At 43.7% G+C, this 16,686-nt stretch overlaps 1 protein-coding gene across 5 annotated transcripts in view; it reads left to right on the forward strand.

Annotated features, from left to right (window-relative positions):
• Positions 1 to 15,615, forward strand: part of LOC136372041 (excitatory amino acid transporter 4-like) — a 39,018-nt gene extending 23,403 nt beyond the window's left edge. For 2 of the 5 annotated variants that reach the window (XM_066336505.1, XM_066336506.1), the window contains 9 exons: positions 799 to 1,056; positions 1,927 to 2,064; positions 2,871 to 3,075; positions 4,422 to 4,464; positions 5,046 to 5,386; positions 7,551 to 7,784; positions 8,816 to 9,010; positions 9,453 to 9,587; positions 10,982 to 11,470. In XM_066336505.1, coding sequence (XP_066192602.1) covers positions 843 to 1,056; positions 1,927 to 2,064; positions 2,871 to 3,075; positions 4,422 to 4,464; positions 5,046 to 5,386; positions 7,551 to 7,784; positions 8,816 to 9,010; positions 9,453 to 9,587; positions 10,982 to 11,180 — 1,704 coding nt within the window. In that variant the 5' untranslated portion in view covers positions 799 to 842 and the 3' untranslated portion in view covers positions 11,181 to 11,470. Of the gene's footprint in view, positions 1 to 798; positions 1,057 to 1,926; positions 2,065 to 2,870; positions 3,076 to 4,421; positions 4,465 to 5,045; positions 5,387 to 7,550; positions 7,785 to 8,815; positions 9,011 to 9,452; positions 9,588 to 10,981; positions 11,471 to 13,240; positions 13,268 to 13,948 lie in introns of those variants that run through there. The other 3 variants (XM_066336508.1, XM_066336507.1, XM_066336509.1) reach the window with 3 other exon arrangements.
• The last annotated feature ends 1,071 nt before the right edge of the window (positions 15,616 to 16,686 follow it).

The following is a 16,686-nucleotide window of genomic DNA, read 5'->3' on the forward strand; positions in this document are numbered from 1 at the left end:
TAGCACTCTAGACAGGACTGATTTGCCTTATAGCCTCCTTGTTCTTTTGTTCTGAGGAATATGGAGATAACAATAAAAACTAAACATATAAAGTACAATAGACTGTCCAGGCTTGCAGCCAATTGATAATGGAGCAGAATCGGTTCTTTATTTATCTCTTTGGAGTAGATTTGATTTCAGTCTTATTATTTATGAAGACAGAACACCAGGTTAATCCCATTAGTAGAGTTTGACAAGAGATACTACTTGAAAGTTCTGTCGTGTTTCAAAGAAAAGTCAGTAAATAAAGTATTATCCTCAGCCTTCATGGAAGGCAAAGAAACAGCCTGCGTCACTCCCTGTCATGGGGAAAACTGCTGTGGTAGGGACCTGTCCACCTTGGAGGTACATCAGAAATGTTGTTGCTGTTGGTTTTGTTTAGAAGAGTTTGTGAATGGGAAAAGGGTTTGTTGCCAGGTGATAAAAATAAATTAAATTCCAAAGTGACCAAACTCCTACAAACAAGCCTGGGTAGCTGTGGAGCACTTTCTGGCTGCCCGGACCAACATAAACCACTCCTCAGTGCAGGTTGGCTGCTACAGAGTCCAGAGCTTCTCTAGAGGCATCAAAGCAGTAGTGACAAGACCCTGGCAGGCCTTTAGCTACCCTTTCCCAAGGTCTGCTCCTTGCAGATGGTCAGAGGATTTCATTAATCAACTTTAAATAAACCTTTGTAAGCAAGTCTCAGGGAAATGACCTAAAGATGAAGGCAAGATGTGCCACAGCTTATTCTTTCCTGCATGACTTCTCCCTGCTCAGTGTAGGCAGAGCTGTGCCTGGAGGACTAAGGAGCTGTGCTGACCATGAGCGAGCAGAGCCACATCAACAGCCTGTTCCTCAACGAGGATGCAGCCAAGCGGCTCCACGCCGACAGCCGGGTGCAGCGGTTCCAGCAGGCTGTGCAGAAGCGGGCGGCGCGGGCCAAGAAGCGGATGCACAGCATCACTGCTGGGAGCGCTAAAAGCTTCTTCAGGAGGAATGCCTTTGTCCTCTTCACCATTGCTGCAGTCCTACTAGGTATGGAGCTGATGGCAACACCAGGCACCATTTATAAATATGGGAAAATGTTTGTTTATTTTACAAGGATTTTATTTTATCATAGCGATTTGACTGAGGAGGTGAAGCTGATGAGCTGACAGCTCAAAGTGCTGTCCACATGAATACTTTTGTGTGCAAGGTCAAGAGACCCAACAGAGAACGTGTATGTGGGAAGGAGTCCTTGTTGATCCTTTCTGGCTGCAGTATAGAAACAGTCTATTATAGAAAGATGATAGAAAGATTTGATGGTTCAACTCAACCAATCCTTGTACAAATCATCCAGGTTTCTTCAGAGGCATTTTATGAGTGCAGCTGTAGGCACAAGGGCTTTTCAGATTCATCCCACGGCTTTAGCCTAACAGGACCAGAACTGCTGCAAATGGCCATTATACAATATGCACACCAAATCTGCTTAGCAAATAGCACGTTGTCCCTAGTTTTTGATCCAGACTGTATGTCTCTACCTGGCTGAACTCAGCTTTAAGAGATGGGCAGACAAAGAATCTAAACTGTGTAATCACACTTATTTTAATCTGGGAGATCATATCTCTCATCACAGCATTTTGTGTTCATGAGCTTCCTGGGAACAGACTCCAGAAGAGCAACAGACAGGGAACAAGGAGACCTGTGGTTTCGCACAAGGCTCCTCTGCACACAAATATATCCGGCGAGAGAGAGAGCATACTGTAAAAACTGGATCATAGCCTTTTAGAAAATGAGCATTTGTTCCTTTGGGAACAGGAGGAACTGAGAGTAGATGAGAAAGAGAAAAGCCACATTGTAGGACTGAGGGACAGATCACTGGATCACACTGTCCCACTTCCATTCTCATCCTTTGCTGATCCACAGGGATTATCCTGGCCTTCTCCCTCCGGCCCTACCAGCTGAACTATCGCCAGATCAAGTACTTTTCCTTCCCTGGTGAGCTGCTGATGCGTATGCTCCAGATGCTGGTTCTTCCTCTCATTGTCTCTAGCTTGATTACAGGTGAGCAGTGCTTTCTGCTGCTTTCAGTCAAGACAATGGTCAGCAAAGCTGTTGTTTGGATACCTCTTTGTGACCCAGCTGGAGGTGCTTGGATTAGCTTGGTTAGTAGTGACAAGCCTGAATCTACAGTCTTAGTGAACACAGTCCACACTGACACCCCTGCTGGCTCAGTAGTGGTGCAGAGAAGCAGAAGACCTTGTGCATTCTCAGAAGACTGGGGAGAACACAGTGCAGTGGTTCAAATGCCCAGCACTTGAGGACTAATAAGGATTTAATCCTACATAACCTCAAATGTCTCCAAGTTTGCTGCCCAAGTCAGCTTCAGGTTTCCTCTAGCCTAGAGAAGGTTAATTTGTGTCAGTCCAAAAGGGCCAAAGTTGATCACCAGCTGGAGGGCTTGTTTCACCCAGATCCTCAAGGAAGACATGACAGACAGCCAAGCTTTGAGACCAGAAGGGACTTGCAAGGTGTTTACCTGCTGAAACATCGTACCATTAGGGACTGAAAGGCTCAATGTACTAGGAGGGGATTATTTCCCTTCTGAGAGCTTTAAAAGAAAATTGCTGCATTCCCAAATACAGACTAAGATCCACCAGTGCGATGCTTCTTCATGACCATATGCCACATTCTTCCATATCAACATTACCCTGAAACTCCAAATTCTGTTCCTTGTAGGCTGTGCTTCCTAGAAACCCTAGCTGACTGTCCAACTCATGCATGAGCCTTGCACCCTTTGCATCTTCTTCAAGCTTTCCCTTTCTAAGATGATAGGCTTCCTAACCTTGTCTCTCTGTGTGACACTCAAGGAATGGCCTCACTGGATAGCAGAGTCTCAGGGAAGATGGGGATGCGGGCTATCATCTACTACATGGTGACCACAATCATAGCTGTCTTCATTGGCATCTTCATGGTGATCATCATACACCCAGGAAAAGGATCTAAGGACAAACTTCACCGAGAAGGCAGAATTGAGCAGGTGCAGACCACAGATGCCTTCATGGACTTGGTGAGGTAGGTAAATAAGATGGTCTCATGTTGAGACCATATCAGTGAGATTACATTCCTCCATGGAGTGTCCTTTTGAAGTATCACAGATTTAGGCAGAGAGTCTTAGGGAAAGAGGTTAATGGCTGAGCCTTAGCAAGCCTACTACTTCTAGTTTAGTCTAGCTAACTGGCTTTCCCACTCTGAGACTGAGTGCTTGGCCTGGAGTCCAGCCTTTCTCCAGAGATATTAGTATAAGAGGTCATGGTGTGCTCAACAAAACAAGTAATGAAAACCATCAATGGCTACCTACCTTTTAGAAATTCACCTGACAAAAGCTACTCCAAATATCCATCTTCAATGCCCAAAGGAAATCAAAGAAGTAGTTCCCAAGACATTGCCTTTTCTTCCCTTGCTGTGACCTTACTGTGTGAATTGCAAAGCTGTACCATCTCAAGTAGTATAAAGCCGTGTCTTTGAGGTACAGGATAACAGAGAGCTCACATGACAGCTGTAGAGGTGAGGCTGAGAGCAAGGCAGTGTGTTAAACACTGTAATATGGTATTGTTTCAAAGTTCAGTTGGGTTTGATGATAGTTTTACTATGTACCTATATCCCAGGGCAGTATGCGTGTCATCTCTTTCAACATACCTGTGTCTAGGTTTAGATAGATAGGTATCTGCTAGGGAAGATTGGAATTTCCCTTGGAATGTAAGCCCCCCTCCTCCCCTTTTCCAAATTATTACAAATTTGCAATTAAAAGACTGTCAGACAAACATTTTGGAAATAGGTATAGCAGTTCTTTACTAGGGATATTAAAAATACAAATGTTGTAGTAAAGAAGAATAAGCAAGCAAACAAATAAGAAATCTCAGAAAACTCTGAAGCAGTCAGAAATACAACCTGACTCCCTGTTGGTCAGGAAACAGTCCAAAAAGTAAGCCCTCCTAGCTGGCTTCTAATCAGAGAAAGCACTTACCCCTCCCTAACAGATAAAGAAAAAAAAAATCTCCCCAACCGGGTTTCGGCCACTTGGTTTGAGTTAAGTACCCTTAAGTATCCAAAACTTGGTCTCCTTGATAACTTATGGGGAAAAAATTCTTTAGAGTAAAAAAGGGACAAACCTAACCCCCAACATACCTGAATAGCCTTCTGGAGTCTGAAAACACGCAGTGGAAGTCTGAGAAGTTGCAAGAGGTGCTGGGTCCAGATCAGCATATTCCCTTCTTCTGTCAGTCAGACTGAAAGCACATAAGTGGACACTGTGAAAGTTGTGACCTCAGACACTGCTCCAGGACAAAGAAGTTGGCCAGGAAGCCCACGATATTTTCCAAGTTTAACAGGACAATAACTCTTTGTTTTATCTACTGCAGGAATATGTTCCCGCCCAACCTGGTAGAAGCCTGCTTCAAACAGGTATGAAATCTCATTTCATCTCACCTTGTGCCTTGGACTATGGTCCTATTTACTTCTCTGAGGGATGAAACAGCACTTTATTCCCCAGGTCTTACTGCTGCAGGAGACACTGCAGATGTTAGTCTGTATTATAGCATCCCCCATGCAAGTTTTTCAAACTGTACATGGGGGCTTCAACCTCCATCCTATCCCACTGCGGCAGGAAGGGTTTGCATGATCACGGGTAGCAGGCTTGGACTGGCAATGATATGGAACAGATTCTTCATGAATCCATCTTCTACAGTGTTAGTGCCCTTAGAAGCAGCGTAAAGGGTTATCAAAGAAGCCAGAATATCTCAGTCTTTGTGACATGAGGTGCTCTAATGGTCTGTTTTGACTTTCTCCTCTATGAACTCTCTGAACTTTCTGGTGAAAGCACTACACTGGGGACCTTGAGAACAGGCAAAGCAAGTTTCCCACACAGGTCAGCAGCAACATGCAGTACTCTCCTTACTTTAAGAAGGGATGTAAGAGCCTAGCATGTGTCCTGATCATCTGATCATAGGGCCTGTGAGTGCATTTGATAATCTGTGTCTTTTCAGTACAAGACTCAGTACAGCACCAGGGTCTTCACCAGAACCATCCTCCACAGCAGCAATGTCACAGCAGGTGTGACAACCACTCAGATCCCTGTGCCTGAGAATTTCACCAGCATCATGGAGAATGTCACTCATGGCCTGGGAACCATCTCCGAGGTGCTGACCTTTGAAGAAGTCATTCCCATCCCAGGCTCAGCCAATGGGGTGAACGCGCTGGGGCTGGTAGTGTTCTCCATGTGCTTCGGTTTGATGATCGGCAGCATGAAGCAGAAGGGACGGGCCCTGCGAGAGTTCTTTAACTGCCTCAACGAAGCCATCATGAGGCTGGTGGCCATTATCATCTGGTGAGGAGCATGGCCGGTTGGAGCAGGAGGTCTGCAGGTGCAGTTTCTATTGCCATGATGAGAAGTGGGCTAGCTTTAAGGATTTCATGCTCAAGACAGGAAAAGCAGATGGGCACAGCTCTATTTTGGCTCCATCAAGCTGGAGGGAAAAGTCTGGATGGGATATTTGTTCACATTTCATTTCCTGTTCTTTTTGTTTTTGCCATAGAAATATCAGGTACACCAGGACTTGCTTTTCTTGAGGCTTCTGGAAACATCTTTGGAAGACCAGAGAGGTGGAGTGGAAGATGTCTTAGCCTTACCAACAGGAGTAGGGTGTGAGGCTTTTTCACCAAAAGCTTTCCTTCCAGCTGTGTTCCAGGAGTCTGATTTATCTATGAATCACAGTAACCCTTTGCCCCTTTCCTGCTTTCAGTGTGGCAGCTGTATGCAGTAATGCAATAGCTCTGAGAGCTGAGCTGGGTTGAGAGGATCCTCTCAAAGTTACTGACTTTCAGTTTGAGGTCTCCCAGATCATGACTCCTCTGGAGCTCAGCTGCTCATTGCTTTCTGTGTAAGATTGCCTATGACACATGGTCCAGACAAACAAGGCATTGCTGAGACAAGTCTACTCTAGAAAGCAGCATTTTACCAAATATTGTTATTTTAAGCTTTTTACCCAGTTAGGGCTCAAAGTTTTGCCAGGAACTGCAAAACAGGACAGATGCGGGTCTGGCAGGATACATGCAAATGTCTAACAGGGAAGAAATCTGTCAGCCTGACACCCTCTCCCATTTTAGATCACTCCTGCTCATTTCCTTGGTCTTATAAGTCACAGTCTTGTATCTCAGAGCAAAATCCTGAGCACAGCAGGACAGGCCTTACAGAAAAAGGCACAAAGGGGAAGAATATCCCTGAGCTCATAGCAGATGTTGGGAAGCCCCATGCCCCCAGGATCTTTTACTCCATGTTTGAACCAGAACTTGAGGCTTTGCTTTCCTAAGAACAGGTAAGACTTGCCTGAGAGCACAGAAGTGAGAGCATGAGCACAGTGGAACAAGTAGACCTGCACACTACCCCAGAGACCTTTGACACCCCTCCTTAAATTGCCCTTTAGATGAAGGCAGGCAGGGTGTTAATGTATAAAACATTGGTTACACTTGGGACACTGCCTGTGCATGCCTTCCTGTAGCCACAGCCTGCAGACCATCTCCAAGGAGCTTGTTTTTCCTGGGGAGATCTGGTCATTGGCTGCAGCCAAGGATGTGTTCTAACAGGAAGGTCAGAGGAAATGAAATATTTATTAAATCCTTTCCTGAAACTTTTCCAAATCTCCCAGGCTAAGCTGGAATTTAGCATGTGGATCTCTGAGCCTTGTGCATGAGTTGCATGTGAGCTCTTGAGCTGCAGAGGCCCAGGCCTGAGAGGTGTGGCCATGGAGCTGGAATTCTCTTTGGCCCGATTATTAAATTAGTGCCCATGGTTCTCTCCGTATCTCACTTATGTCTTCTTTTCTGTGAAGCCTCACTGCTGCTTGTCAGCTGCATTGTTATGGAGGGGGGAAAAGACATGAAGAATAGAAAAGAGAGCAGGATACCTCAAAATGGGCTTTTATATGAGCCATGGCTGCTTTTACAGCTGTTAGTGTGCCCAGTACTTGTTACACCAGATCTGGAATCATTAGATGTTCATATTCCCTAAATGAGAGCATCTAAAGACAGCAAGGCTGATATCCCAGAGCCTATAGGACACTTTTGCTTTTACTCCCTTATTCCCTGTTTCTTCTGTACTTTCCTATGCCTTTCAATGAAAAAAAATACTGTCTCTGTTAGGAAAGGATGGGACTCAGGTTTCTCCACATAACTTTCCTTATCAGTTCTACAAGGAATGTTATAGAAATGTAGAAAATCCAAAAGAAGGAGAAGGCACTGCCCATGCTGTGTGCAAAACAGAGTGCCGGGGTCTCCAGGCACACACAAAGAGCTGATTTTTGACCATGGGATGAACTAGTCCTAGCTGTCTCCAGGTCTCTAGAAAAGAAACCAGCAGGATAATACAGTGATTAGGCTCAGTAAGCACTTTTGTTATGCTGGCTTGTTGGGTGTTTATCCAGACAGTATGTGTTAAAGCTGGTGTGAAAGTGTGGGAGCCAGTCCTGACCATTGGCCTTGTGTTTGTACCACAGGTATGCTCCAGTTGGGATCATGTTTTTAATTGCGGGCAAAATCCTGGAGATGGATGACCTAGCAGTGATGGGAGGCCAGCTGGGGATGTACACACTCACTGTCATCGTTGGACTCCTCATTCATGCCCTTTGCATCCTGCCCCTGCTCTATTTCATTGTCACTCACCGAAATCCCTGGGTGTTCATTGCAGGGCTCCTGCAGGCTCTCATCACAGCCCTGGGCACCTCCTCCAGGTATGATGGCTATGTAGGAGTGGGGTTTGGGTGATGTAGATTCTACATCTCAGCACTCCATTGCTCTCCATGCAGCACTGTGGTCTCACAATTTCTAGCACTAGCAGCTTTTTGCAGTGGACCAGCCAAACTCATTTGGGAGTGGAAAGGTTCCCACTGCCCTGCTCGGGAGCCCCTACTCACATGACCAGGTCTGACCATGACTGAATAGCCCATATTCCTCCTGACCAAACACAAGGATGACTTTGCTCACCACTGAAATGCTGAGCTCAGGACAAATACCCTGCTGAATCACAGCATTATTCCAACATGCACTTATCTCACACACATGTACTTGCACACATTTTCATGTCTGTCTCTCCCAGGCACACAGACTGTATGCAGCCGCCATTAACTTCCCAGAGACCTGGGCAAAGGCATCAACATCGGTATGTTCATTGACTCACACTGTCATGTCACACAGCCAAAGCAAAGGATGGTAGGTAACTGTTGTTTCACTAAGTGCTATGTTTCTTGTTTTATTCGTATCCCGGCAAGTACATAGCAGGCTCTTCCACATACATTCTCATACCAAAACACATAGCATTTTTCCTGCTTATGTTCTCTTTCAGAAACAGTTCTTTGCTTTCTCTGCAAGATATATTCTCAAACATGTGTCATTCTTGTCTTATGGACTAAGAGGGATGAGAAAGGGCTCAAGTTTTTTTAATAGCAGAAAAGGGAATTCTGGTCTTGAGGCTCTGCCCTATGTACCTTGAATCCTCCTTCTTTTGGTGTTATATCAGCATCATCAGCCTCAGGGTTGTACAGCCCCTGTCACACTCCCTGAGAAAAGCCATGTCAGAATGTGCAACTGCAGCGTGCATCGTATCTGAGGAAGCCTTGCTTAGACTGTTTTTTATCATAGCAGCTTCTGGCCTCTGGCTCATGTGAAAAAGCAGGTGGGTAAGGTCATAAACCAGGCAGAGGCTTAGTCCTTCTTCCAAAGTCAGCATACATGCAACTCATGTGGTTTTGTAAATTCCTTTCAGCTCAGCAACTCTGCCCATAACCTTCAGGTGCCTGGAAGAAAACAATGGTGTGGACAGGCGTATCACGAGGTTTGTGCTGCCTGTGGGAGCCACAATTAACATGGACGGCACTGCTCTGTATGAGGCCCTTGCAGCCATCTTCATTGCACAAGTCAACAACTATGAACTTGACTTTGGGCAAATCATCACAATAAGGTGACTTTTGAAAGAGTTCTGGGACTACAGAAAGGGTTTAAGTTTTGCTGGCTTATCTGAGTTGTGATCAGGTTCCTCTTTTGCTCAGAGGAGACAATAAGAAAAAAATATATGGGAAAGAAGGGTTGTACTAGAGCTCCAGGTGTCAGAGCACACGTGGACACCATGTCTTTGAGGCTCCACTTGAGCCCTTCTTGCATGTCCAGGTCTTAGGAAAAGCTGTGGTGTGCAGTCTGTTATGAGCAGGTGTCTGGCAGGGGCAGCCTGGCATTGTGCTGACATCCCATGTGTCATCACATATGGTCTTGGTGACGAAGGCAGAAAAGGCTGCCAAGACGATGATGAATTGATGATGAGTTTGAGCTACTTCCTGACATTTCTGCAAATGCGTCCACCTCTTTTCTTCCCTTTGCTGATAGCTCTGCTTTCCTGTTTCCTCCAGCATCACTGCCACGGCAGCCAGCATTGGAGCTGCAGGGATTCCCCAGGCAGGACTGGTGACAATGGTTATAGTGTTGACATCAGTGGGGCTGCCTACTGAAGACATTACACTGATCATTGCTGTGGACTGGTTTCTGTAAGTTCCTTGCTCAGCAGGCATGCACTGCTGTGCCTTCCTGCCAGTGCTTACAGACCTCATCTGTACTCACGATGTCTCTGCTAAAAGCAGGCTCACTAACCTCTACCACTAAGCTTAAAACATACCTGTATCCCTGAGACCTTTGCACAGTAGTCCTCTGCCCATGTTGCAGTCTTCACCATGTGCTTCAGAGACTCAAGGCATCAGAGGTCATTTGCTGATCAGCCTGGTGACCAAACACAATGTCCTCCATTTTGCTTTATTTAAAATGCACCCAGAAATTACCTGCAGAGTCATAGGGAATGGTTGTGCCAATAATAAGCAAATCCACACCACAGAATGATAGCTCTGGGTTACTGAAAGAGGGATTAGACTGGGCTGTATAAAGTTGAAGAGTGTTTACATGGGTGCAGCTAGTCAGCCACACTGCTACATTTCAGCTTTCTTCCCCTTTTAAATAAAATCACTTGGGACAGGTGATTTTATAGAAGTGCTCTTAGGAACCAGATTGAAGAATGCATTTGTGCCCTGTCCCACCACTCTGTCTTCTCAAACACCAAAATACTGACAGATGGATACACTGTCAGTGTTTCATCTGTTCTTCTGTATCTTGTATTGATGGTTTGTAGCCGAAGCAGCCAAAATCTGCTCCCAGCCATGGCTGACCAGTTGGAAACAATTTTGCAGAACACCTTCACTTCTCTTGTGGATTGTGCATAAGAACAAACTTGGCTGGGAAAAGCCCTGCCTCCTCATAAGTCAGGTTACTTCTTGTGCTTACTTAGAGTAGACTATTTTAATCAGGTGCCACTGTTACCCCTGAAGGATCTGATGGGGCACTGGACTGGTGACAACTTCAGCAGCTCTGACATACTGCTGTGGTTGTGGAGAATATCTCATTGCAAAGAGTCTTTTAGATGTGCTGTTTTGCAAAAAGAATCTGGTGCCTTGTCTTAGCACATGCTGTCCATGCTGAGGAAATCCGTGTCCACAGCAGTGCTGTCATATGTTTGCACAAGAATTTCAGCACTTTTTGTAAAACAAAATACAACTGAAGTGAAACAGATGTGCTGAGGCCATCTGAGTCTGCATCAAGGCCTTTGGAAAGGACATTGTCTCCATGTAGAAACAGGGCAACCTTCCTCTTTGTGTCAAGTCCAAAACTTTTCAGTAAGAAATTGGGCATGCAATAAAACAGGAATGAGTGTGAAGCTTGAGCTCAAGCATGTCAATCAAAGAAGGCTCTCTGGTGTCATTTGCCTGACAGTGTGGAAGTATCCATTATTAGAATGACTTAGAAAAAGTTTCACTGAAGATGTTTCTTGAAACAGTCTTCATCCCCTTAGCTGCTACTATGAAACTGTATTTCATTTTTCTCTCTGGTTTTTCAGGGACCGCCTTAGAACAACTACCAACGTCCTGGGGGATTCTCTGGGGGCTGGCATTGTGGAGCATCTCTCCCGGCATGAGCTGGATGCGCAAGACTGCGAGCTTGGTAATTCTGGGATAGAGGAGAAAGAACAGCTCTTCCATCTGGTTTGTCAACAGAATGACACCCCCAGGCACTCCAGGAGGGAGACAGCACTATGAAATCGGGCAGCAGAGTGCAGATTAATGCTGTAAAAAGTGAAAACTTGAAACAGAAGTCCAGAGTGGAGGACAGAGAAAGATCCATTGTACAAGACACTCACTTTTCTATCACTTCTGCCACATGCAGTATTTCCTAATCCTGTTGCTCCCCTATTTCTCTCTGACTGGCATTAAAGAGAAAAAAATTAAACTGCAAAGAAAGCCTGATATAGTCATTCTTATGAGGCCAAATAGTTAGACCTCAGTAAGAAAGACCCCAGTGAAGGAGCTGGACTAGGAGCTCCTTTATTTCTGAACTAAGTAGCCAGGTGAGTCCATCTGTGCACTGGCACCAAAATGTTGCTGTAATTCTGTCCTGCAAGATGCAGCTGCAAAGTCTTCACTTGGTTAGTACCTATACCTAAACAAGCTTTTAGCACTGACCTCTTTGCTCACAGCCCTGGTGTTTGTACAGATATGCACTTGATGCTCCCTGAGAGCTCCACTGGCAACCTGTTTGGTTGCAGATACTAGTCACCCACCTCCTGAAGGAATGTGGAATCATACTGCAGGGACAGCTGGCCGGTAGCACCAATAGGGGTCAATAGGTTTCTCATTAGTGGAAGATCCTAAAGGACTGTGAACGGAGCAAACAGTTAAAAAAATTATTATATCCATTATTCAGTCTTGAAACAGCTCTCCCCTCTACCAAGCTCTGCCAAAACCCAGTTAATTTCATTTCTCTTTAGCAAGCTCTTCTCATCCTACTGAAACCAGGAGGGGAAACACAAAGTTTAAGAACAATTTGCCCATCTGAGCAGCTGAGTGGTACATCCAAGCCAGGTTTGCTCAGAAAACAGTTTCAGTCCTCATCACAGGATTCCTGTTCTCATCTCTGCCTATTTTCAGAAGTGACTTCCCCTCAGTCACATTGATCCAGAATGTGCTTTCAAACACCTCTGTCTTTCCACAGCTCTTTATCTTTTATAGGCAAAGCCAAATTGCTTAGCACTTGCACAAGTTTCCCAGATCCCAGACCGAAAACTTCAGGAATTTTTTTTTTGATTCCTACCAAATGGAATTCAGCTTCTGTTTAACACACTTGGACATAAGCCCAAATTTACATCCATAAGATCTCCGAGTCTAAAGATAGAAGTAGGGACCTGCTTCATCCATGCTCTCTCCCCCTTCCTTGGCATGGCCAGGAATACAGCTGATATCTCTCACATCAGTGACTAGGACCACTAGGACTTGTTCCATAACATCCCGATCCATGACCATCCAGAAAATGAATGTCTATAACTCAGCCAGGAAGATGTTAAGGACCCACAGTGTTGGGGCTGCTGCAGTGTAGCTGTCCTGCTTTTGACAATGGCTAAGAGCAGGAATAGCAATAAGCAGCTGCCTGACCCACTGAGGAACTATCCAAACTGGGCAGTTTTCACTTAAGGTCTGCTCATTATTCCCAACCCACTACATCACTTACACCCCTCTATGATGGCTTTACACACTCATGTTTTTCATCCCTAGCCATAGCCATATACTTAGAGGTGCACTTCATGGAAGGAAGACCTCAGAGGTATTGCTGAAGTCAACTTTGCAATCACAACTGCACACCTGCCCATGCTGCCCTCCCCAACACTAACAAAGCTTCCTCAAACATATTTCTTGAGATGTTCAAAGCCAGAACCTAAGGTTCTTTTTAGTTGTTCAGAAACTGCACAGTTCTGTACTGGTGTTGCCACATTCCACATCCTGTAGGCAGAGTATTTTATTTTTATGGGCTGGACAAATATTGAGAACCTGAGATAAATGCACAAATGCACCTCTTTCATGTAAGACTGGTAACAGAACAGGATAACTAGAAGTGTATGGTAGTTCTGTTTAGCAGTGGCTAGCTCCAGACTGTAAGGCAGAAAGTTGTTTGGTTGCTGACTGTGGAAGGCAGGTTGTTTATTTTGACAAGAGATCTACTCTAGCAGGAGGCAAGTGGGCTAGATAACAAATTATTATTCTTCTCTTTGTAGCACTTTTTAATCTTGTTTGAATACTTTTATAATGTCTGCTCTTCTCCTTTCTAGACTAAACAGATCCTGTATATATCACAGGTAATAATCATTCATGTTCCTCTCCTCTGGACTTTCTCCTTGCTGTTCCACATCTTCCTGGAAGTGGAATGACTAAAATTTGGCACAACAATCTAGCTAAAGATTTATTATTGCTGAGCACTGAGGAAAGAATATTTCCTGTATATTATGATTTAGACCATGTTACCATGTTACCATGGTTATGAGCAGGCTATGCATCAGCTGATCAGGATAACTGTCCCTGATGCATACATACAAGTGAATTCAAGTCTTCATCTTATCCTAACTCTTAGCAAGGTAGGACTCTTACTTTGATGAGATGGCTCTATCTGAGAACTTGATCTTAATCAAAGAGTTTTCAGATACACTGCATCAGCTTACATCTATAGTGAGCTAAGACAGCACTAGCTTATCAGTAACACTGCTCAGCTGATGACTGTTACGAAGATTTAGACCTACATAAAGAACAGACAGACCTGCTTAAAAAACCCAATGAAGTGCTTTATTTTTTAAAAACAGCATGATAGTATTGACCTTAGTCTAACGGTAATACATGATGATTCCCAAATCATTTTAAGCAGGACTGCTGCCTATCAAGCAATTTCCCAGCCTGTGTTTGTGCAGCTGATTATTAATATTAAGTATAGTAATTTCAATTTGTCCATATTGAACTGTCTTCTTGGTTTTCTTTTTTTTTTTCAGACTATTTGTCCAACTTTTCAAGAAAACATTGAATTCTGATCCTGACGACACTTCCTGTATAAAAAGGGCAAACTGAAGGATGAATCAGAAGATTGTTGGATTGGATTCAAGCTCAAATGGGAATTAATTCTGGGAAGTCCTATGGCTTGGGTTACACAGACAGTCATACTAGATTGGTCATAAGGGTCCCTTCTGGCTTTATAATGTATGCACATGCTTTCTGTCTTAGAGACATCAAAAAGGGTCTTTCCAGCCCAATAATTTCTAAAAGCTATCCGAAAAGATCCTAACAATACTTCAATAAAACTCAGCAGGAGTCGAACCTGTTTTCAGTTCCTGTTAGCAGACATGTACACGTATCACAAAAGGGACTCTCCATACCACATTGAATCCACATGTTTACAAATGTTCCCACAAAGCAGTACGCACCAAGGCTTGCTGTTTGTGATTTCCTGCTTTCCACACAAGATTAACAGAGCACAAACAAGTAGAGGCCTCATTTTCCAACAATGCAAACAAGTCTTCCTTTGGGAATTTCAGAATTCAGTTTATAGCTTTTGGCTCTGGTGTTTACCCATGTTGTTAACCAGATTATGATTGGGATTATCTGTTCACAGTACCTGAACATCAAAGTATTATCAGAAATTTGCATATACTTACATATATATATACACTAATATATATGAAAGGGGTGCATGTGTGCAAGCATATATATACAGAGTTAATTTATTTTTTTTTACTAATCCAAGAAGGAAAACAAATATTACAGTCTCACTATGTATAAAGCTGCACATTTCATTTTGGTGCCCATCTTGATTTATTCCTTTAACTCCATATTTAAAACAAAAAACTGAGGCTGTTCTACTTCATTCCAGAAATGAGCCTTTCAAAGCCAGATTTCCCAGAAAGGAGCTCAATGCATGCCAATTTTGACTTGTACTTGCTGGAGATTAAATGAAACTTCTCAATGTATAGAAAAAAATCTTCACTGCGTTCTTGTCTGTACACAACCCAAAGACTCCCATCCACACTGCATCTGTTTTGGCAAAGGCCAAGCTTTCAGAGATCAGTCAAGAATACTAAAGTATTTGTACTCCTTCCAAATCCAGTGCTGATCTTGTACTAACTCAGCCTTCAAAACTGAATAATTGAATGGTGTTTTATGATTTTATCCACTGTCTTTTAAAATTATCATATATTTGTGAGCTTATACAGTCCTTACTGCAGTTCTGATGCTTCTACTTCCAGAAACTTCTTAAGTTTCTTCTATTTGCAAACAGATCTCTTCCTAATTATTACACATGGGATGAAACAGAGAGCTATCTCAATGTGTAAATACACATGTAGCTCTTGGGTAAGGACATAACTTTTCAATACTAATTCAAAGAGAAAATCCAGGAAGAATATGGATTTTCAGTTAGGCCACATATCCCTTTATGTGTGTGATACATACACATTATTCCAGGAGTCAGAGCTGCCCATGAAAACTGACCTTAAATTGTACGTCCTTCTGCTCTGCCCAAAGAAAAACTGGAAATCAGTACTGTACAATGTGTTCATGGCATTCATGCAATTTGAATCTGTTAATTCCTGAGGGCTTTTTCTTCATGCTGTTCTTTAAAGTGTTACTACAGATAGATTCCATATTTGAAAAATAAAGGGAATTTTTTTCCACAATACTTTTCCATGATTTTTTTCTATTATTTTTCATCACGACTGTAACCTTCTAAAGTCAGAGACACTACTTTTCACATGATGTCTTATACTTTCTTATCTCTATGTGCCTACCTCATGGGTCAAATACTAATCTCAGATTCTGACAAGGCCTTTTCCTAAGTCCTCTTCTTTGAAAGAAAAGCATTTGTCCATAAACTGACAAAGGTACATGAGGTTTGCTTTATCTGCACCAGACAGCACATAGGCACATACTTCCACCTGGAAAATACACTCCCAAAAAAGGTTATTTGGAAGAGGTCTCAGAGGCTTAAACAATAATGGGTTTATGTTACCTGCTAAAATGTTGCATTAATAGCATGGCATCTGCATAAAGTGAAAGCTGTTTGTTCTCCCTTTGATATCTCTTTTTCTTGTCTTCTATTCCCTAAGGGACAGGAATCAAGCTGAATAGCAGGGCTGCTGGGGAAAGGGCATTCCCAGTCCCACAGCATCCAAGAAAGGCAACAGCACAGACTCAGAAGTCAGATCATTAGACAACAGCAAGTGATGCACAGCTCTGAGATGTAGGTCCCAAGGGAGGCTGCCCAGGGCCGTTAAGGCCTACCAGTCCACTTAGGATGCATCTGCAATCTAGCCTACCCCACCTGCCCTCCAAGCCATGCAGACTCCTTTGGTACCACCAGCTTGGCTGAGGGGTCCCTGAAGATCCCCGGTCAAACCCCTCTGCTCAGAGCAGAAGCAACTTGCTCAGGTTGCTCAGTACTTTGTCTGATTGGATTTTGAGTATCTCCAAGGATGCAAGTTCCACATACCAAATCATCCCCATTGTAAAAATGCTTTTCTTTAAATAGAATTTCGTGTCTTTTGATGTGTGCCTATTGCCTATTATGTTTTACCAAATACCACTGAGACAAGTCTCAAGGCTCCCTTGAATCTTTAAATTTAATTTCATCTTTCAACAGGATGGAAAGATGGGCTGACAGGAACAGGAAGTTCAGTGAAAAGAAATGTAATGTCTTGCACCTGAGGAGGAATAACCTCAAGCACCAGGACACACGGGG

This window comes from Sylvia atricapilla, chromosome 26, assembly GCF_009819655.1.
Source record: "Sylvia atricapilla isolate bSylAtr1 chromosome 26, bSylAtr1.pri, whole genome shotgun sequence".
NCBI classification, from domain to species: Eukaryota; Metazoa; Chordata; class Aves; order Passeriformes; family Sylviidae; genus Sylvia; species Sylvia atricapilla.